The 23,341-nt window shown below is 35.4% G+C and overlaps 1 protein-coding gene across 7 annotated transcripts in view; it reads left to right on the top strand.

The window, feature by feature from the left end:
• PDE4D (phosphodiesterase 4D) overlaps positions 1–23,341 on the top strand; it is a 1,245,242-nt gene that overhangs the window by 923,983 nt on the left and 297,918 nt on the right. Inside the window, exon 1 of one of the 7 annotated variants that reach the window (XM_033111249.1) lies at positions 6,391–6,586. The exons of the other annotated variants lie outside the window; for them this stretch is intronic. Coding sequence (XP_032967140.1) covers positions 6,498–6,586 — 89 coding nt within the window. The 5' untranslated portion in view covers positions 6,391–6,497. Of the gene's footprint in view, positions 1–6,390; positions 6,587–23,341 lie in introns of those variants that run through there. 7 annotated transcript variants of the gene reach the window in all.

The raw sequence follows: 23,341 nt of genomic DNA, 5'->3' as shown, positions 1-23,341 counted from the left end.
AAAATCCAAACTTTCCTCCATAACTTCACTCCAAAGAAAGGGACCTGTCCTCATGTCTTCCTTCACTCACTTATATTTTATTCACATATTGGTTAAGAACATAGGTTTTATAATCAGAGAGACCTCAATTTGCATCTCAAGTCTGCCACTCATTGGCTATATGATCATTGGGGCAAGTTACTTCAGTTTTCTGTGCCTCCATTACCTGCGTTGTAAAGCAGAATAAAAATAAGCCCAAACTCATATATATGTTATTGTGAGGGTACCATACGTTAAGCCCTTATCACAGAATAAATACCAAATAAGTAGTTGATGCCTTCACAGTAAAATAAGGAATTAGAAAAGTACTCTGACCTTATGGTGATGTTTGCTTCACAGACTCAGTCACTGCACAGGGTGTGTCAGAGTGAGAAAGAGGGCCTAGGGGTGCAGACAGGTCAGCAATAAGTGCCCGGGAATGGGAAAGTTTATGAATGTTGGCTCCAATAAATGGCTCTCCAGATTTAGCAAGATATTGAACGCTGTCATGGAAAAAATTCACAGTGCCAAAGTTGAACGCATGAGATTGTTGTTGTTTAGAAATTCTTGGTATTTGGGGTCTTTTTTTTTTCTTTATCTCAAGGGAAAAATTTTGTTTCTCAGCCTGGTAATTTCATCACTGCTTTTGCTGTTTGTTAACATAGTTCTAAAAAGCTGAAAGAGGCCATTTCTGTCCTTATTTGGTGTGTGGTCAACAATGAAATCAGCAAGAGTTGGAGTCAATGTTGCACATGCTTTACCACTTAAACAACCTGTCATTAGGATCCCATAAGTTTTCAGAAAATAAACGGAATTTTTTTCTACAATTAGGTGAAGCCTAGGATTTTGAACAATTGATAAAAATTCCATCAGCTAATTTTAGTAGAATTACATGCCACTTAATTTTTTTGTTGTTGTTTTAGGGCTAAACAGAACCAACAGAAAGTTTACATGTTGCAAATAAAACACTCAGGTTTTATTACAGAATTAACTTTTAAAATATAACAGCTTGATATTCTATTCTTATGCACTTAGCATAAAAATATTTAAAATAGAGGAAAACAAATTATCCATCATACTGAGGATCGATACCCTTTTTGAAACCATTAAAATGGTATACCTCTTTACTATGCTCATGAAGTGACCCATTTTAGAAGACAGTTTTTAAAACTGGAAATGTTTCCAACAGTATAAAAATAGTTTTCCTAGTTCCACCAAAAGCTTACAAACATTATCAGCAGCAATGCCTAAAATTTTGTGTGTTATTTCAAAATGTTTTCATGTAACTTACCCTATTCATACTGCTCAAAACTCTGTGCAGTGGTTCTCATTTGGATAAGTCTCTGAAATGTAGCAAGGTCAGGCAACAGTGCTCAAGGTCACATGGCAAGTTCATGGCATAACTATGGCTTTAATCCCCTCTACCAGGCTGCCCTGAATATTTGCCAAATGGTATTTCATTTGAAAAAAAAAAAAACAAGAAAAAGAAACTAGAAAAACCCCACCACCACTACCAACAAAAACAACTATTCTGGGACAGGCTTATAATTCATTTGGTTGGAACAGTGACAGTGGTTTTTGTGGTTTTGTTATTTAATTAATTTATTGCTACAATCATGGCTTTGTCAGAGGGAGCATCTAAATAAACAAAACAATAAGTAAGTCTTATCTAAATTACCCATGGTGAATTTGGTTTTGCCCCTATTTAGGAATATAAAAAATATAATGTAGGTGATGCCTCCTGTTTTCAAGTAGCCAGGAGATTATTTGTTTGTTCATTCATTAAAGAAACATTATGGTAACTTACTTTTCCAGGCCATTTGCTAGGCGCTGGGGATCATGAGGAAAAGCAGATGTGACTTTTAAAATCTTCATATATAGAAAATTGGATAATTAGACAATTACTGACCCCAAAAGACTTTTCCACGCATTTAAAAACATAATGTTGAGTTCTTTATTTCAAGTGATTAGCTTGTATTAATTTCAAATTTTTAAGGAATTTGACTCTAGAAATACATCTTGTTGACTGCTTGAAGAAACCTCCTAGGATTTTGTCAATTACTTAGAGATACTTAAACATAAAATGTATTTCCCTTCCCTCCCTTTTCTTCCTCCTTGAATTCTTTCCTTCAACCCCCCTCTATCCAAATATTTAAAAGGAACTTGGTGCCTTATTGGATAGAAAGGGCTTGACTTAATTATATTCCAAATTGCTGAAACATTCCTAAAAATACTGTAATTTAGATGGAAACCTTAACTGCATAGCAAAGCATTTTGATTCACAGTCCACAGGTCCATTTATCTTTATTCTTATATTTAATCATGCCTCTCATCATTAAATAATTTTAGCTCTTTAATTGCATTTTATTTCTGTTTGTGTCCTGGGACATACATGAATTTAGCATGTATTTGTAGTAGCTTAAAACAAAGAAAATTATTTCCTAATGCTTGTAAGGCAATGTGATACCATCGATTCTGCTAGCATTATTACACTGTGCTACAACTTATAAAATAATAATCCTCTGTTTCAGAACATGAAACGATTGACCTCTAAATCAGGGAGATACATATAAGATTTAGAATGAATATTTGAAAGCAATTCAGAGAAAATGCTAGCATTATTTTGCAGCATTTCCATTTGGAGTAATAATTGATAGTTGATAATGATAGTACATTAATGTAACAAAATGCCTTGTATACACCACAATTACTTACACTGTATGAATACTAGCTTTCAGAAGTACACAGTCTGCAAGTCAAATTTTCTTTCGGCACACTCTTTTACAACAGATCACCATGAAAACAGAAGTATTACAATGAAGCTCTTATCAGAGATAGCTGATAAATAAAAATTAAATGATAAATGAAATAAAGTTGTTTGCTTCCAAGTTAACTTCTGCTGCCTTTTTGAGTCTGAGACAAGCAACTGTTTCAAAATACAGCATTATCCTGAACCCACATCTCTGTCTGCTCTAGAGGTTTCCTGAGGCAATGTATTTCAACATAATACAACTCCACTAATGTAACTAACTCTCTCTTTTTCTGAAGTTTGACTCAAACCTTCCTCCTCCACCTGTCAAATAGTGACTTGGTGTTTAAGTAAATGCCTATGTGGATTATGTTTAAACTCTCCCACTTTTAAATTTGGGATTTTCAATTTGATTCATAGTAGTCATCTCCTATAAAGTAAATTCTGAGTTTCTGTGCCAGACACCAAACCCCAAATTTGTCATTTGTAACATTTGGAAAGTTGGACCCAAAGTCCCAGAAATATTCAAGAGGCAAAGAAAATGCCTTATTTAAAGCTTTGCAGAACATAAGATCTAAGTTATTGGCAGAAGGTGGGCATTTTGTTCAGATTTAGAGAGGTTAAGAATTATGTGGATAATAATTGGAAGGAGGCGAAGTTCAGATTTCAGAATCTTGTTTTCCCTGGGATATAAGTTTAGTTTCCAACACACACACACACAAACACACACACACACACACACACACACGTTTGTCTCAAGGATGGAACTTCTCTCATTGTCATTTAATTATGCTTTTACTAAAACTCCTTCTGGAAAACAAATGCTTAATATATGACAAATTAAAATACTCAAAGGATTTTTCTACTTCATTATCTTTTCTACCCTTTAGTGCACATGAAGTAAAAATTATAAGCAGCTGTTTGAAATATAAATGACAACAAAGGTTCATCTTAGCAAACGTTTGTTTTTTTCAGTTGTTGAAATTCTCATGTCTGTGAAGTACTAGTCAATCCCTCAAAATAATATTGATATTCATACTTGAGATCAAGGCTTAGCTTTGCTCATGATTAATCTCAGAAATAAGTAGCTTATTTCTGTGACCTTGCTGAGACCTTGTAACCTAAGGGGAATTATGCGTAACTGTACGGAAGAAATGGGAAGGAGGAGGTAAGTAATCATTTAAGGAAAAAATAATTTTCACATCGGCGGGTACTTCTTATGTCTTTATCCAGTTTCATATTAGGGAAAAAGGACCAGAGTTTCCACTTTCCTGGTCATAATGTCACATTTATACTCCCATTGTTTTTTTCTTGCTTAACTGTTCTAGATGTCTGCTTTCAAGAAGCGGAGGTTGAGGGGAGAAAGAAATGTTTTGGCAGTGATGTAAAAGACAATTTTGTATCTCCTTCAGTGTACATTTCTTTTAGAAAAAGAAAGATATACTATAGTAACTTCATCATCCTGCATTATTATTATTATGCCCTTATATTTTATCAATTAGATACCAATTAACAGAACACTCTTATAAAAATATAAGTTGGTATGGAGACAAAGACCACTGTCAGTCAAAATGAAAATGCCTGTTACTGGCTTTAGCCTGGATGGGAAGATGGGGTCCATCATGCCATGACGAGTGCAATTGGGATAACACCGCAAGTAATATTTTTTCTGTTTCCAAAATTGTATATATGGACCACACCTTTCATTTTCATAGACTAGTGATGCTGTTTCACTTTAGCAGAATTTAAAATGCCACTGGAAAGAATGAGAGCTTTGTATTGCATGGAAGGTGAAAGAAGTAAATCTTCACAGTAGCTTCCTTCTTGCTCTCTTGCTTATCTTTGCGCCCCACCAATGCAGCTCACCCCACCAGCTTTCAGGGACATCCCTCCTCCTCACCCAGACTCCCAGTTCTCTTACACTGTCTAACTTCAGTCTCAGATGAAGCCGTTCTACTAAAACACCAGCTCTGTGTCAACTTGGCCAGGAATATTGGCGTTTCCTAAGAGCTGTCCTGACGTGGAAATTAACTAGTATAATAGAATGGAATGGTAATTACAGAATTTCATACACCAAAAAGAGCAGGCTGGTTTAGGTATGGGCACCCTCTCAGTCCTTCTCAAAGATTACCAAGAAGGTGAGCACCTTGTGAAATGTGGATTTATATACAAAAACGAAGTGTAGTTTGTGAAGCATTAAATATTGCCAGTTGATTCAGAGACAATGTGTTTATTTTTGAACTCTTGGCTCCCCAAGGTTGCTGCTGTTCAGTCAGCTACCACTCACCCACTCTTAGCCCATCTGTCAGATAACAAAGAGGTGAAACTGTAAAAATGTTTTCTGTTACTCGTTCCCAAAGCTGATATGGAACCTGTAGTGTTCTCAAGAACCCCTGGTGTGCTGGAAGCTGTTGTAAAGATGAGTGTCTTGTTTACTGACTTCAGCTTTTATTGAAACTACGTGAATATTTTGGACCCCTTGGGTACATAAGAAATAGATTGGGCTGTAGGGGGGGTCACCGAATTTGGCAGATACAGTGATGAGCAGTAAGCTCACCTGTTGGTCAGTTTTGTCCAGTTCAGAGGGGGTTAAATTCAGTCTTGGGCACTTCAGGCCTCTCTAATCTTATCCCAGACAAGTGGAGTTCTGCCTTGGTTTACAGTTGAGTTCACCGGCGGGGCAGTGTTTGGACAGGGACTGATGGAATTATGCTGCATTGTTAACATTAAATAACACTTGGTGGTGAGGACTGATGACTGCATTGGGGTCCTTTGACTCTCTGAGTACAATATCTTGAAACATACGCCTCCCCGAAATGTGCTGGACTCATAAAACATGCGAGAGGCTCTATTTGGCTTTCATCATTTATTTAATTTGAAAGAGAGTTGTTTTGAGGGATTTATCCGAGAGTTAAGAAATGTTTCTAGGGAATAGACAATGGACAAGAAAATTGATCTTTGTTGTCAAAGGCATGCGTTATAATTCACTCTCTGAGGTGACGCAGTATCTCCTTCAGGGAAAAGCTGCCAAAAGCTTTGAAAGTGATCTGCCTGTTTTCTTCTCACACTGACTTGCCCGGAGGTGCTGGTATTTCAAGAGACCATTAAACCCTTGTGGAAGTTTTGCTAAGAATGATGTTTATCCCTGTCATTAAGAGAAGTTAAAATAAGGAAAGTGATCTTTGGCAGCTAGTTGTGTGAAATTTAGAGATCTTTGTCAAATTTCCTAGTTGTAGGCATGCATTTACTTTTTTTTTTTTTTTAACAAAGACCTTCTGTTTACTTTTTAAAAAATCTTCTCACTTGAAAAGGTTCAACCACTTCAATCATACCTTTCACTGTGTGTGTGTGTGTGTGTGAGAGAGAGAGAGAGAGAGAGAGTGTTTGTTGTGCTTTTCAGGAGTGGCATGTGACTATACTGTTTAACCAGGGCTATATTTAAAAACAAATTTGCAAAGGAGTGTTGCTCACCTTCAGAATGAGATAAGGGCTGAGTGAAGCAAGCTCTGTTGCAAAGGGCAAGTGTCATGCAGCAGGAAGTCCCAGCCATCCCTTCCAGCCCTGTTTCAGGCAGGCTGCCACCTCCCTGTTAGAGCACACCACCACACTGAGGAAATGCCCCCTGTCAGCCACAAGTGCCTCCTGCGCAGCGTGGGGCCCTCTGGCCCCCGGGCCCTACACCGACTTTGACGACCCGCTGTTTCCAGGGATCCTGGCACCTTCTTTATAAATGGCTTTTGTTTGGGATCTGCAGGGAGCCCCCGTGCTAGGACCATCTCCAAGAGCTAAATCAAGAGTGCATTTCTCAAAGTCCTACAGGTATCGCTCTTTACTTTTTGTAGATGAGAGGAACTTTTTTCATCTGCCTCCGCAAATAATAAGCTTTTGCCCTGCGTCGATCTGTTCAACTCATAATATGTGTTCAGTTGGCAGTATGAGAAATATGAGCCAAGAAGACTTGAACCTTAAAATAGTCAGGGGTATGGGGGACCCTGCAGGAGTAAAAGGAAGTTGACTAACGCTAAACGCTATTTGAGGGAGTTAAATGGTGAGTTTTATAAAGCATTCCTATTACTGTTATCTGGAAAACAGTGTATTAGCTTGCCTAATGTACTTAATACAGCCAAAATTGTTCATACTATCAGTAAACCTTTGGTGTTCTTGTTTGATTAAACAAGCAATAACAACACACATTGTTTGCTGTTTATAAGTGTTTCAGGGCATATTCACATGGAAAAGTGGAAATTATCTCTGTGTTCTAGGTGGTGATTCAGAGTTTTAATCTTGTCCAGGAGAATTAGACACCACGAAATCAAAATAAATATTTTGTTAATCTTCTATTTCTAAATATTTCTATAGAAATCATATGAAAAATCTTGACCTCGTGACCTCAATAAATTGTCAGTGCCACCTTTTTTAAATGCAAGTTAGCTTATTTTAAACAAATAACTAGAAACAAAAGAAGACCCTGACAAAAATCTTTGATATCTTTCCTTGTTTTAGTATTCTAGATATATTTACAAGGAAAAAATTGATTCCTCACACGTTTTCTCTTTCTGATTGGTTAGTCTATAGCACTGAAAGCTATTTTAGCAAGAGCACAGAGGTGAACTTGTTTGCAAAAATCTCGAGAATAAGGTATTTGTTATTTACACCAAATCCAATGTATCTTGAAACTATCAGGCCTATATAGAAGTGTGCATTAAATTTGGATTAAAATGCATCCTGCCTTACTTGCATAGAAAACATTCCAAATTTAGATTAAAATGATTCATCAGAAGTATTTATTTGCTTTAGACAATATGGAAGATAGTGCCCTTGGACTTTTTTAGGGAACTATAAAATCAGAGAAATTAAATTATAGACTTCACTAGTAACAACGCATAAGCAAAATTTGACAAAGGATAAATAAAAGTTGGCAGCTAAAAGTGTAAGTAGTACCTCCATTTATTTCTATATCAAAACAAGGAAAACATTTATTTTTATTAATGTTACAGTTATGAATAGGGTTCATCATTAGAAATTATGTGCCTACTTTGTGCTTTGAGTTCTAGTGAATGTACAGCTCATGCTTATTATTTGCGTCTCATGCCTATTACGTGCTAAATTGTATGCTCATCAAAGATTTGTGAACATTACTATGCATATTTCCAATAAATGGTGGTTTCTTTCTCTCCTCGTTACTGAGATCAATTTCCTGAATATCATAAGTATCTGTTGGGAAGAGTGAAAGTAATGACATGTTGGAATAAAGAATTTTAGAAATCTCAAGAAATAACAGACTTTAAGCTCTGCTGTATGATTTGCAGATATATTATGAAACTTGCCTTCTTGGTTTGGCAAAAATATTTTCCTTTGGTCAAGTTCTGATCCTTTCCAAAATAGAAGAAGTACTAGAATGTCTAAAGACGAGTTTTCCATCCATGGGGTATTTAAATGCCCTGTGTTTGTAGTTCTAACAAGCCTCTTTTATAACAAGTTTAAGAAGTGAGGATAACATCCCAAGAGCCAGCATGGGCCAGTCTCCTTTGCAGGTTGAGAGTCTTTGTCTCTCATTCATTTGCTTTTAATTTGAATTTTAATTGCCCATGTAATAATTATTTATATGTACCACCTTCACTGTTCTGTGGGTCTTATTCTGTCTCTCCATTTGGACTGTAAATTCTTTGAGGCCAGAGGCTCCCTAACATGCAGCAGGAGTGCCACGATGCATAGTTGATGAAGCATTTTGCTGCACTCTTAGTTGGTATCACCCCTTTATTCACAAAATCAACTTGCTGATATGATTCAGGGCCTATCACAGGTCAAGAGTCCAATGGAAAATTAGGGGATAGGAGAGCAATAGGCCGCTCTAGTCTCACATTGTCAGAGGTCTCTCAGTGCTGAAAAAGTGATTATGCATTCAGCCACAGCAATACTGTGACAATAATGAAAACAGATTTTTATCACATAGCTTTAAACATTTAACAGACCACACCACCTCAAATGCACGATGAGTCAATGTATGTATGTATGTATGTATGTATGTGTATACACACACACGTGCCTGTGCACACATTTAAATTCTACAATTATCATCTGAATGACACAGTTTTATTGCGTAGCATTCCTGGAGTTAAAGGTGTTAAGTCATTTAATATAAACAATTAAAATACCCACGATTTTGAAATCCTGTTTTTGCATTTCTTCATTTCTTTTTTTAATATAGCAGATCCTTAAAACATGGAAGTAGCTTCAGCTTATCTTGATCTTTGAGAGGCTGTGGATATGATTTCACTATTAAAGCAACTGAAACAGTGAGGCATTAGCCAACATTGCTTCATTGAATTTCTCCTTTACCGGATTGGTTAGAGAACAGTATTTTATGTACTGTAAAATCTTCAATGTATCTAGTATAGTATCATTTTTTTTTCTTTGAACATTGAACAGATATTAATGCAAGATACTGGTGGTACACTTAGCTCTAAGCTGGAATACTTTTTCTTTGGCATTATTTTTACTCCCTGGTAAAAATAATATTCAGGATAAAGGAAAGCCAAGTCTGTGAGCTGTGAAACTCAAAGAGTCTGATTTGTTAAAGTAATAGCAAATCATATACATTTGATGAGTATTGATCCCTGAGAAATACTTATAACACTGGACAGTTACACAGTGCTTAAAATTGATTTGCAAGTAGTTTTTCAGTGGTGACCAATTTTTGCCTTTTTTGGGTAAACTAAACTATTAGAAAAAGCCAAATATGATTAATATATAGCTTATTAAGCCAAATTTTATTTGATAGAGGGAGAGAGAGAGAGAGAGAGAGAGAGAGAGAGAGAGAGAGAGAGAGAGAATAATGAAGCTAATTTTTTTCTTTGGAATGAGTGCTAATCATTACATTAAAGTTGAGTGCTAATCATTATGTTCAAGTTGAACCTCTCATATCTGTGTTAAAGGAGAGAGACTGGAACGATGTGCTCTTGTTAGATTTAAGAAAATAATGTGAGTAAATTTATGTTGGAGACTTAAATATAGTACCTTAAAAAAATGGAGAAAAGATGATCTGGGAACCAAAGAAATAACAAGGAACTAAAATATAGCAGGTTAGTGAACTCGGATAACTCCCCGAGAAAACACTAGGACTTTTTTTTTTTTTTAAATGTTATTGTTTAAAATTATAGTAATGGAAACTTTAAATAGAAAATTACTCTTCTCGTAATGGTCTTGTCTTTCAACCAGAACAATACTTTCTGCTTTCTGTCTTCTCAGAAAGGCATGTTAAGTGGAACATTTTATGTAGTGACTATGGGGTGGATACTATGCAAATAGAAGAGAAAGTCATCCAAGGTACATTGAAGTGTAGGGCAGAGATCATTCCAATAGCATCTCACAGGCCAGAAACAGGAAGTATGTACTAGTTTTCTTGCCTCTTATACTAATAGGGGTTATGGGATATACTACATAATTGAAATTTTCAGAAAATCTCCAAATCTCATTATTCCCAATAGTATCAGCATCTTTCCCAGACTCAGCATTTTAACAGTGCTGTCAAATTGGTGATTAATTAAACTCATTTGAGCATACTTGTACCTCTTATAGAAGAGCTAACAAGTAAATGTTTTAAATGTGAAATAGACTGATCAGTAGAGAGAAGAATTAGCAATCAGATCGAGAAACAAAAGCACAAGTGATATTCATCAGACCATGAAAAGGTAAAGCAATATGTGCTAAAACAAAAAGCCGTAGATGACCTTAAATTTGCCCCTGTGCTCTTAGAAAGTTATGCTCAAATCTGCAACTTTGATCTGAAGATTTTATAGTATAAGGGTAGGGAACTTGGGAGAATACGGTCTCTCAGCTATTCTTCATTACTGTCAAAACTTGAGTAGCATCATATCAGTGGCTGTCAAATTAAACCTCACGATGTCCACTAGAAAATGCTGGCTAGAGCCCAAGTCTTAGAAAGGGAAATGAAATCCATACAATCCCTCAAATCCATGCAACGGGATGTAATTTTCTAAGTACCGCTTTAGTACCTGCTATTACATAGCATTTTTGTTCTACTTTTTAAAGATTTTCAGATGTAACAGATGTAATAACTGTTACTTTTAGTGTCCCACAGCTTATCTCATTTATTTCTTTAGGGTAAGTGAAGAGGATGGGTATAATTACCAGCAAATAAAAGAGGAAGAATTGAAGGTTTAGGGATCAGAGACCACACACGTGTGGTCAGGAAGTTGAACAAGAACAGGATGTAATTTGTACTGGGAACGTACTATATGCCAGGCAGTGTGGTCCCAGGGCTGTGCATGCATTATTTCATTTTATCCCTCAAAACATACCACGAGGTGGAGGAAACTAGGCAGAGAGAGTTTAAGAAACTTGCCCACATTTGAACCCTGGCAGTCTGTCCTAGAGCCTAGACTTCTGAATAATCACTTTTCTACTTCCCGTTTGCTGACCAGATCCTCTCATCACACAATGAGGAATTCTGTAATGAGAGATATAATTCTAATAGACTTAACTATCCTAGTTTACTTAACTCAGAATCTTTCTCTGAAGAAAGAACTCCTTGATATTTGATATGGAACAGGGCTTAGTGATCAATTAAAATATAAACTTCTTAAATACTATTTAAACTGTCTTTGAACTTAGTTGATATTGGTTGAACGTAGTGTTGAGCAAAAGCATCATGAGTGTTTCTTATGCAAAAAAGAAAGAAAGAAGGAAAGAAGAAAAGAAGGAAAGAAAGAAGGAAAGAGAAAGAAGGAAAGAGAAAGAAAAAGAAAAACTAATCAGTGATTTTATGTGTCCTGCTTCTGTCCTCTCCCTGGGTTTTGCTTCGTGAGCTTCCATCTGGCTTATTTCATCTGGCCAGAAACATTGGTCATGTAGTTGTATTTTACTGCTAAAATGTTTCTTCTTGGCCAGCTGTTCAGAGGAGCCAGGAGATTCTTTGAACTAGAGAGGTCACCTTCATCCTGCATCAAGCCAATGTATTCCACTGGAATTGTCTTGATTATTAAACTGGACTTCTTAATGATATTCCAAACTGTGAGTAATATTAACTAAATTGAAAACGATAAGAATAGTTACCTTATAGGCAATATAACGGTCATAAAAATAACATTGTGGTTGACAATCATTACACACATGGGAGAAACAGCATGGAAGACTTTGGCTTTAGAGTCAGAGACCAAGCTCGAATGCCGACCCTGCTGCTTTCCTCATCAGACAGTTCCCTAATCTTTATTAGCGACCCCATGCCTGTAAATGGAAAATAAATATGTTGACTTCAAAGGCTCATTGTGCCCTTAAATGAAATATGTACATAAATTAGATCTGCCTAGCACCTCTTTTATAGGATTCTTTTAGTTGCTTTATCATTTCACTAATTTTGTGATGTTTGTGTGTGTGTGTGTGTGTGTGTGTGTGTCAAATCATTTAGAGGTTAATCGTTATCGTTGGGACCTCTCTTGGTTACAGAGTAGTGTAATACAGCTAGCTTATAAACAATTACCTTATAAGCAACTTGAACATACAAATATGCTCACCTTCAAAAGGTGGTGTGGATAACGGTTGAAAGCCGGTTGGCTCTACAGCCACATTGTCCAGGTTCCAATCTCCACACTTTTACTCACAGCTGTGAGACATTGGTCAAGTTACTTAATAATGAGCCTTAATTTCCTCACCTGCAAAATGGTATGTTGTGAGGATTAAGTATGGTAGCCATATATAATGCCTGCCTGGTACATAGACAGCGCTAAAATAAAAGTTAGCTATTATTAATGCTAGAATGTAAGCTCCATGTCACAGCGATTTTTGTCTTTTCTTTTTTTCACTTCTCTATCATCAATTCCTAGAAGTGTGTATCACATATACCGTGTTTCCCCGAAAATAAGACCTAGCCGGGCAATCAGCTCTAATGGATCTTTTGGAGCAAAAATTAATACAAGACTTATTATAGTAAAAGACCGGGTCTTGTATTAATTTTTGCTCCAAAAGATCCATTAGAGCTGATTGCCCGGCTAGGTCTTATTTTCGGGGAAACACAGTAGTAGGTACTTGATGTATATGCATGAATGAATGAGCCAATCAGCTAATGTTTTTAGACCACTAACAAAAGAGGGGACACTCTGCTTCCTTTCCCCAGTATTCATGGAACAGAGAGTTAAAGCTGAAGACACCCAAGAGTTCATCTGTTCAAACACATAATTTTAGATGGAAAAACCTGAAGCCCTCTCTTGGTCTTAATTACATAAAGTCAATCAAATGCAAAAGACAGACATTTCAAGAGCAATGAGTTATGTAAGCCACACACAAAAAAAGAAAATTTGGGAGTAGACTTGAATAAGATAAGCTTTGTTCTGGGCTAATGGAATAAACTCTGTAAAAGTAAGAATTGACCATGAATAAAATGCTCAAATGAAATCCAAATTCATGTAAAAGATGAATGCATTCATTCAGAGACTGTTAGTTACATGTTTATGATAAGCCTGGTCAGTAGTGTGCTGATTAATATTAACAGTCAGCTCTCTCTGAAGACACCAAAAGAAAAAAAAAAAAAAGCCTGTTTGTATTGGCTGATAACTTTGACAAAAATTTTCCCACCAGCTTATCTCAAGCAAGAAATCCATAGTAGTACATACAGACACAATATACGTAAATGACCTCAAGAACATAGATAATAGTAAAATGTGGTCAAATTATTAGGAAGTAATGAATTTTGAATATCTACTACCATTCTTTTTTAGCATAGTTTAATTGTAAGTTTATGTAATTTAATGTTTAATAGTTGCTAAGTTTAACAACCAACTTATAAATACTCCTGACAATTTAACAGTCTGTTTTTGCCAACTCTTATGGACAGCTGCAGCACACCACTGTGCCTGGTGCTTTATTAGCCACCTAAAAATACTTACCTTATATTAAGGATTTAATGAGGAGTAAAATGGAGGTCTCTGCCCTCATAAAGCTTGCTTTTTAGCGGAGGAAGGCAGAAAATAAACATGTTAACAATTAAATAAAATAAAATAGGGACAGGGATAGGAGATTCTGCTTGGGAAAATCAAAGAAGACTTTATAAATAAAATGACAGTTTATGTACATATAACTGGAAACACATGCATTCCATACATCCATGAGTACACTTAAGTCCTAGGCAGACAAAGCGTAAGTCAGAATTGTACAAAGTCAGTGGAACCATGTGGATATCAAAATCATTACTGACTGTGTTCTTGGTCAGGTCAGACTCCAGTCTCTTGAGTGAATTTGCCGTTGCTTCACCTTTATTGTAAAAACCACGAGGAGAAGGGGCAGTTTACAATATTCTTTCTATTGCATTATTCCATGTAATCCTCAAAATGTTTCATATTTAGGAAATATTAAAGTAAAAAAATGGATGTTAAAACTTAGCGGTAATATGAGGTGTGATCAAACAATGCAGTAAATGTTTAAATTTTAAGAAAATTATTACAGTAAAAGATATTAATCCCCCTCAAAAGACTCCCCTCACTTCAAACACACTTATCCCATTGTACTTGCCACTTTCTGAAGCAGTTCTGGAAGTCCTTTTTCATGAGTGTCTTTAGTTTTGCTGTCATGGCTGCCTCGATGTCCTGAATCATTTTGACTTTGGGGAAGAGCCAAAAGTCGTATGGTGCCAGATCCAGTGAGGGAGGTGGATGAGGACACACTGTAAATTTGTATTTGACAGAAGTTGCCATATACCAGATGCCATGTGTAACACAGAGCATTGTCATGATGGAGGATAATTTATGGCACACTTTAAAATATACCTTCTCTCAACCGTAGCTCACATACAACTGACTGCACCGAACAAGTTGAAACTTGTCGCACGTTGTTACTAAGGTTTGACATGCCTTTGACATGCTATTGAAGATCCTTGCCTTTCCGTTGGATGGCACTCGGCAGCAGCCAGCATTCACTGTATTTTGTGATCACAACGGAAAAGCTCCGTGTCTCACATCACTTCTGATATGTCAATTTCTGTTCAAATAAAACCATTACAGTGTGTCCTCATCCAGCTTATTCCTCTGATCTGGCACCATGTGACCTCTGGCTCTTCCCCAAAATCAAAATGACCATGAAAGGTAAACGTTTTGAATTGATTCAGTATATTGAGGCAGCCACGACAGCGCAACTAAAGACACTCAGAAAAGAGGACTTCCAGAACTGCTTCAGAAGGTGGCAAGAACAATGGGATAAGTGTATTCGAAGCGAGGGGGGTATTTTGAGAGGGATTAATGGCTATGTGTCTTTTACTGTAATAAATTATTTTATTTAGACATTCTCCGTATATTTTGATCACATCTCATATGTCCTATAGTAGCACTTTTATTTTCTTGATCTATTTGTCCATGCCTGCCCCCAAAACATAGTTGTCATAAGTTAAGAGTAATTATGAGGTGAATTTGTTTTCGAAAGTAATCATACAAATGTAAAATCTTGGATTAGAAGAAAAACTAACCAGACCAAACTTTTCTCCAACACATAAATTTTTAGGATGGTGCCTATAAATATTATGTTTCTAATGCGTGTTGCTTGATCCCTTTTGGCAATTAACATGTGTTCAATTAATTTGTGAATTATCCACTGGATGTTGCTGTGAACAAAATAATGTAATGGCGAATTTGTTTATATAGGATAACAAAATAAATTGGCTGGGAGGAGAAATTTAACTTTGTAAAATATCCTTGATTTTTAGGAATTTTTCTTTCCACATAGTGGCAGTGTTTAGATAGTTAGAGAATGAAAAACTAGCTGAATCTGATTAGCGTTCTCATCCAAAGGGAAGATTTATGTCCTGTTTAAGAATCACATTAATTTAGTGACGTAAGTACATTCTCTAGTGAAAGGCTGGTGACTTTAGAGGAGAGAAAAACATTACAAATATTCCTTCTGCTGTCTTTGGGTTGTACTTGAAAAAAAGCTCTCATCTGTGGGTTCCAGAAAGTATCAACGCCCTAATCCCAGATGAACTAAAAGATGAAAGCATTTCATTGCTCACATAAGTATTTTCATTCTATATCTTACTATTTCCTAGAAAACTATTAGATGAATCTTTCTATCATAAAAAAGATAAAAACCAGCTCTTTGTCATAAAGTTCAAAATGTCTTGAGCAAGGCAGTTGACATTTGCTAGTGGTACTGCTGGTGGCCATGTTTCTGTCCTGTCTTCCTTTGTCAAGGAGGAAGAGAATGGCTCTGTACAACTTTTGTTGTTTGTGTTGCTTTTCTAACCCTTGGCTGAGATACTCAGGGACAAGAAACATCAGATGTCTCTCCTCCTAAAAAAATCCATGTGGGCTGAGACAACAGAAACATTAGAGAGATCTGACTTCCAGAAATGTCAAGAAAGGGAAAGAAGAAATTATTGCCTGGGGAAACAAATTATCTTGTGTTTTGGAATGAACTTAAAAGGCTTTATGTTTGTATTGTTGGTAATAATTAAAAAAAGGAAGAAACTATCTTTGTTAAACTATTTATATGTAACCCTCAGTGCTCTATGAGAAACCAGTTGACATGAGAAGAAAGGTGTGAATGAGCAACTAGGTACTGTTAGAATGAAAAAAAAAAATGCTTAGCCATTTTTACGCACATAACCAACACTCAGATCGAGAAATAAAACATTGTAACCTCTGAAGGATACCCCTTTATGCTTCACCCCAAAGGTAACCACTATCCTGATTTCTAAGAACATAGATTGGTTTTGCCTGCTTTTGAACATTTTATGAATGAAATCATAAAATATGAACTCTTCTGTTTTGGCTTCTTTCAGTCACCTTTATGAAAGAGATCCATATTGTTTTGTGTTGTTGTTGATTGTTCATTCTCATTGCGATAGTATTTCATCAAGTGACTATATGACAAATTACCTATTAATTCTATTGTTGATGGATACTTGAGTATTCCAGTGTGAGGCCATTATGAATAGAGCTGTTGTGAACATTCTGGGATATGTCACTTGGTAAACAGACGTTCGTGGGGTATGTGTAAGTTTGTATGCATATACATATGTTGGGTATTTCCCAAGGAGTAGAATTTCTGGGTTGTACGTTATGCATACAGTTTTCACATACTGCCAAATAGGTTTCTAAAGTGATTGTACCATTTTTATAATCCTCAAAGGAGTGTTCCAGTTCTCTACATCCTCCCCAAGCTGTAGGACATCTTGCTATTACATTATCAATGACAGCACCTTATTATAATAAATTATTATTTAGTAATAGTAATGTCATATAATGCCTTTTATTTATGGAGATGGATCTTATGACCTATAGGACTGTTTTTCCAGGAATAGTATGAGTAATAGTGAGCCACTCACACTCTGTTTCTCTTTATGTTGAATATAGTACGTAACTACAAAATATGTGACTAGTAGAAAACTTGACCTGTTACGCAAAATTGAATCTTCCCTCTCTTTGAGTCATATTCAGTTAAGATCTATAATACTATTTTTACAATTTATCCAGATTCATTTGTCTGGATAAATAATAACAACTGTCAAATAACAAATAAAAACAAATTATAACAAATAGTCATTGTTAATTGACAAAACCAATTAATAATCTTTTATCCTATTCTAAAATTGCCATCTCCTGCTTTTAGTTCTAGTTATAGATCCACGATCACTTTAAATGAAGTTTTCTTGTCCATAAAATATCTCTTTGAAAAAAGTTGTTTTGGACTTTTCCGAAACCAACTTAATCTATTTAAACACACTATCAAATACATAAGCAATATATGTCATGATACAGTACATGTATGTTGCTTTGTTAAAGATTGTTTTTCTTACCTATGCATTTAAAACAGTTTTTCTTTACTATCTATCCTCTTGGTCATTTTTGTCTTTATTTTTTTAAATGTCAAGATCTGGGTAACATATAATCCCCTTTTTTATGTCATCACCTCTAAAGCCCGTCGTGAACTGATTTATGTTATTACTCTGATTTCTGTTACATCAAGTATGTGAGCTTACCCAGGTTCAGATTGTATCATGTCAAAATGTAATCATTGATTTCTCGATAATGATGGGAGAAATTTAGCATGATTAATAACTGTGGGTCCAATTTCTGGAAGCTATCAAAGTTCAGTCCTAAGACTCTCTAATTGTTGTCATATTAGGTAGGACAAAAATGAAAGTTAAGACAGAATAAATTTATTCAAGGGTTTTCATGACATGAAACAATATGTACTTTATTACCAGATACTTAAAATTATGAACTTTGAAAAGTAAGAGTTTCTATATAAGGCTCACCTGACTCAGAAATTAGGAGAGGATTTAGGATTTATAATATTCTCTTTTAAAGTTTAATCTCTGATTTAGTAGGCTCTGGAAGTTGTTATATTTAAGTTTTACTTTCAGATTCCTCAGTAATGAGGTTTTTCCTAAAAATATAATCCTCAGAACCAATATGTCTCAGTTCCTAAATAACTCCCTGAGCCCTGCTAGAAGTCATATTAATCTTTCAGGTCCCTAAAATATTGTTTCTGTTATATACCAAATAGTAGCTTAGAATGGCCAATCATTTTATCATTGATAAGTTAAAATTCATCACTGGTGTATGGTAAATTATAGTTCACAAAATTCGTTTTAACCAGTATTTCAAGCTGTGAAATATTTTAGCAAAATTACTAAAGGAAAGCAGAATGACTTAGCTTTCTTTTCAACTCCCTGTTTTCCTGCCTGCTTCTCGGGGTGACAAACGAGATATAAAATATCCCAAATCCGAGAGAAAGGAGATCACTTGGGAGAAGGATCATCCTCTACATAGATAATCAGTCCTGTGTTCATTTAATACAAATTAGCCCCCCAGACATAACAGAGTTCGACCTCCATTAGGGGAACTTATTTTGAGATGGTGCTTTATAGAAGAATCTGACAGCAAAATAGAACTTTGGAAAAGAAACAAAGGACATGATATTTTTCAGGCTTTATTTTTACCTTAGAATGGTTTTTCTTTTCTTCTTCTTCTCTTCCTTTTCCTCCCCTTCCTCCTCATCCTTCTCCTTCTCCTTCTTCTTTTTTGAATCATTTTACTATATTTAAATGAATATCTAGCGTAGGCCCAGCACCAGAAACTGAAGAGAAACTTACACTTTTGCGAAAGGGAATAAGGCAGTTTATAGTTAAATACTAAATTCTGTGGCTTACGTCAGTGCCTCTCCAAACTTTGATGTACACACTTACTTCCTGGAGATCTTGTTAAAATGCAGATTCTGACTGAGTAGGTCTAAGGAAAGGCCTGAGATTCTGTACCTCTAACGAACTCCAAGATGGTATTGATGCTGCTTGTCCTTGGATGCGAGTTTGAGAAGAAAGGGTTTAGGAAATAGACGTTAGGGTAAATTTTTCAGATAGAGTAAATTTTGCAAATAAGGTACAAATGTCTGGCTTCATGTGAAAGCAGTCAAAAATTAAATGTCAGCTTTTTTGTAGAATTTAAAAGTAATCCTAATTCGTATTAATACAGTAGAGATTTCATAATATAATACATTGATGTATGAACAAAATATTTTGACACTGAATATAAATCATGGGAACTTTTGTAAATGCTTAAAATAAATACACATCCACAGCTTCTAATGGATTACTCCTGGTTCAATTGACAGAAACAGTCTTAAGATGACACTATTGACAGGGAAGATGGGTATGAAAGAGAATGTAAGCTATTTTTTCGAGATGTTCAAAATGAGGTTACCAGCACATCTGCTTTTGCATCAAAACGTTAGTTAAAGAATCTTTTTTTTTTTCCCCATGAATGATTTAAACCACTGAAAAAGAGCCGCGAGACATATTCAAAGTAAGAATTTAAGAGACTGACCCTGATCTGGCCCCATTCATCAATATTGTTTTCGTTCTCAGAGAAAAAGTTGTAATGCTTCTGAGAAAGCTGTGTATCATCCTATACCACTGGAAATATCTGGAAGTTTTTGTTAAAAGTTTAGTGATCACTGGCCACTTCTCAAGCATTTTTATGCATCCTTTACTATTGGTGACAGTGACTATGGGAAGAGGGGAAAGCATGGGCCAGTACATCATTTAGTTTCCTTGGTTTACAATGACTAAATAGATAGAAAGTATTTTTAAAGTAACGACTGTGATAAAGTCCTTCTCATAAATCATTTTCTGTATCATATTAAGGCATAATATAGGTTTTAATATGCAAATCCAATTTCCAACTTCATTTATTTACCATTTATTGTATAACTCACCATACAAATTATAAATTCTTATTTTAATGGAAATTTTCTTTAGTTTCATAATGATGAAGTCCCAGCACACAACATTCTTTAGGTTATATGGTAATCATAATATGAACTATACTAATTTTTGCTTGGAAGAGTAGCAGCCAGCTGAACAAGATTTCCATTCTTGGCTCATCATACAAAATCAGGCAAGTTACTTAATTTCTCTGGACCTCCATCTTCTCGAGTGAAATTGAATGTATGGACTATGTAATTACTACATCTCTGTAGGTTTATAAAAATAGCATTATGGAGGTAGAAGAAAGCTATTTTACCAAGGATATGTGCCACAATATTTCTCCATAATCAAGAATATATTTGTGATATCAACACCAAAAGAAAGATCAAATAATAGTTAAATGTCCTTATGAACTTAAATGCAATTCATTGATTCATTCATTCAACAAATGCATATTGAGTGCATACAATCTGATAGACATATGAAGCCCTAACTTTTATGTTTTCAACTCTGACACATGTTGTTTAAATCAAGAGGGCAGACTTTCAAAAATGACTCTTGTTCTTCTGAGTAATAATTATTCTTTTGAATGCTAGTAAGTATATAAGCAAAAGGCTGGATATGAAAATGAAGACTAGCCCTTACTTTATATTGTATATTCTGGGGTTCCAAGAAAGAGACTACCCTGATGCCTACTTTCAAATGGATTGATGTGAAATTAATGGGTTATTTACTTTCCCAGTTGATTCAACAGGTTTATGTGCAATTACTAGTTAATTAAACTGTCACACTACCAAAACAAAAATTTAGAACTTAAGAGAAATTTGGTCATTTTCATGTTTCCATTTAATAAATCAGAGAAATAAAAATGACTGGTAAAATTATATGAAGACGCAAATCCAAATATGGTAATTTACACTTCAAAGGGGAAAGGTATTTGTCATCTCTCAAGAGCCACTAAACCACAAAATGTCAACAATAAAGATGAATGGAAGCACTGGGAGAAATGATGCAGATAAGATGATGTAGATAAAGATTCTGGTGTTTGTCAGAGATAAGGAATGAAGCTGGATCTTTTCCTGAATGGGTCTTGGGGTAAAATACAATGAGATGTTACGCTAGGTGTGAAACTATATATTTACAAAGTTCTTTCCCATTAAGATCTTCAGATATATTTAAAGTCATAAGAAATATTAGCAATGCTTTTAAGTACCTAATTCAGGTTAGAAAACAAACCGTTACTGAGAAAGAGAATGTTTAGATCATTCATTTAACGTGAGTAGTGTAGCTTCACGACTGAGCAGAAATTCCTGAGTTCAAATCGTGGTCGTTGCGTCTGTGGGTTGTATGACATTTATTAAACTTCTTAAGTGTACCCTGTTCAGTTGCCTCTGCACATAAGTCATTAACTGAGATAATGAATGTATAGCTCTTAGACCAGAGCCTGGCATATAGTAAGCAGACAGCTTGTGTTAGTTATCATTATTCACAAAAATGGGCTACATATCTCTTTCCATTGAAGGTAAGTTTAAGTATGAAGAGAAAGCTTGTTTATGGAACAAGACTGATTCTCTTCTTTCTGTTGTGTAGTGCCCATTATTTAAAAAAAAAGAAGAAGAAAGAAAAGAAAAGAAAAAGAAAATAATCACCAACCACTGACTCTTTTAAAATTCATGCCATGCATACCTGCATGCATATGTGTATATATGTGTATATATGGATATTTGTGTATGTGTCTCTGTGCACCTACATATGAGGTCTGACAATTAAGTTTACGAACTCATCCTAGAACAAATGCTATATATGTTATTGCTGAATATCACTACAGTCACCTTCAAAGTACTCCCCTGGGGAAGCTATGCACTGACGCTAGCACCTAGTCCATCCTTCAAAGCAATTTTGGAACTCTTTTTCTGGAATGGCCTTCAGAGCTGTTGTAATATTACCTACCCTTGATGTCCTGAATGTCATCAAAATATCTTTCTTTCAATATTGTCTTTAGCTTCAGGTAAAGTAAGAAGTCACTGGGGGTCAGATCAGGTGAGTAGGGAGGGTGTTCCAATACAGTTATTTGTTTACTGGCTGAAAACTCTCTCACAGACACTGCCGTGTGAGCTGGTGCATTGTCATGATACAAGAGACATGAATTGTTGGCGAAAAGTTCAGGTCGTCTAACTTTTCCATACAGCATTTCAGCACTTCCAAATAGTAAACTTGGTTAACAGTTTGTTCAGTTGGTACAAATTCACAATGAATAATCCTGTCAAAAAATGTTAGCAATATGGTTGCAACAAGTTCACGAACTTAATTGTCAGACCTCGTACATACCACTGCCAGGTAAATTATATTTTTCATATCTAGTAAATAGTCTGAAATTTCAAGACCTAGCCGAGGGTCATGGCCATGACTGGAATTCAACATATATTTACAGAACTTAATTTTTAAAAATTTTTTTTTTACATTTCAAATCACTATTGTTACTTTTTCTATTTATAAAACAATTATAATTACCCTTTGGCTTTTGTTATTTGGGCTATTATGAGGGACTCTGGGGGCTTCATGACACATAGTAATTTGATCCCACATACAGCGCAGCTCTTCTGTGGACTTAAGTTACTTACCTATTCTATGAACCTATAGATCACTTAGTATTCACATCAGAGTATGGTTTCCTCATTCTCCATTCTTCTTTACAATGCAGTAACTCTGACATGGTAACAACAGTTGTCTAGGTAGAAAAACAGCCCTCAGAAGAAAGCTGACTCCTAATCTAGACCTGTGCAGTCCAACAAGATAGCCACTAGGCACAGAGCAGTGGAACTGTGGCGGATCCAAATTAAATGGACTGTAAATGTAAAATGCACAGAAAAGTCCAGATCCTTCGTATGCACATAAGTGAAAAATACCTCATTAGTAATTTTTATATTGATTATATGTGTGCGTAGTAATGGTTTTTGCATATATTGGGTTAAATAAAATACTAAAGTTAATTTAACCTAGTGTTTAAGAAAACTTCTTAAAATGTGGCTTTTAGAAAATTTTAAATTACACATACGTTCCCCCGTTCATGTCTCCCGTTATATTTGTATTGCACGGACGGAGCTAGACGGAGTGACAAGAAAACAGTGAAGAAAATGATAATTCTTAGAAAAATAATGAAAAGAATGAAATTTAAAGTGATAAATGAGATCAAATGCTATGAATAAGTGCACCATTGACCACCATGTGCTTGTTTTCATAACATATAAAAAGTTTTGAAATTTTTCATAGGCTGTTCCAGTTAGTACAAAATTGCTCAAGTGAAAATTAAAACTTTAACAAACCAGGGTTGTTAATGGAAATAGAGATTTCAGAAAAGGCAAGAA

This window comes from Rhinolophus ferrumequinum, chromosome 7 (genome assembly GCF_004115265.2).
Source record: "Rhinolophus ferrumequinum isolate MPI-CBG mRhiFer1 chromosome 7, mRhiFer1_v1.p, whole genome shotgun sequence".
Lineage (NCBI taxonomy): Eukaryota > Metazoa > Chordata > Mammalia > Chiroptera > Rhinolophidae > Rhinolophus > Rhinolophus ferrumequinum.
The sequence above is the reverse complement of the archived record's forward strand: the minus strand, read 5'-3'. Positions and strand labels throughout refer to the sequence as shown.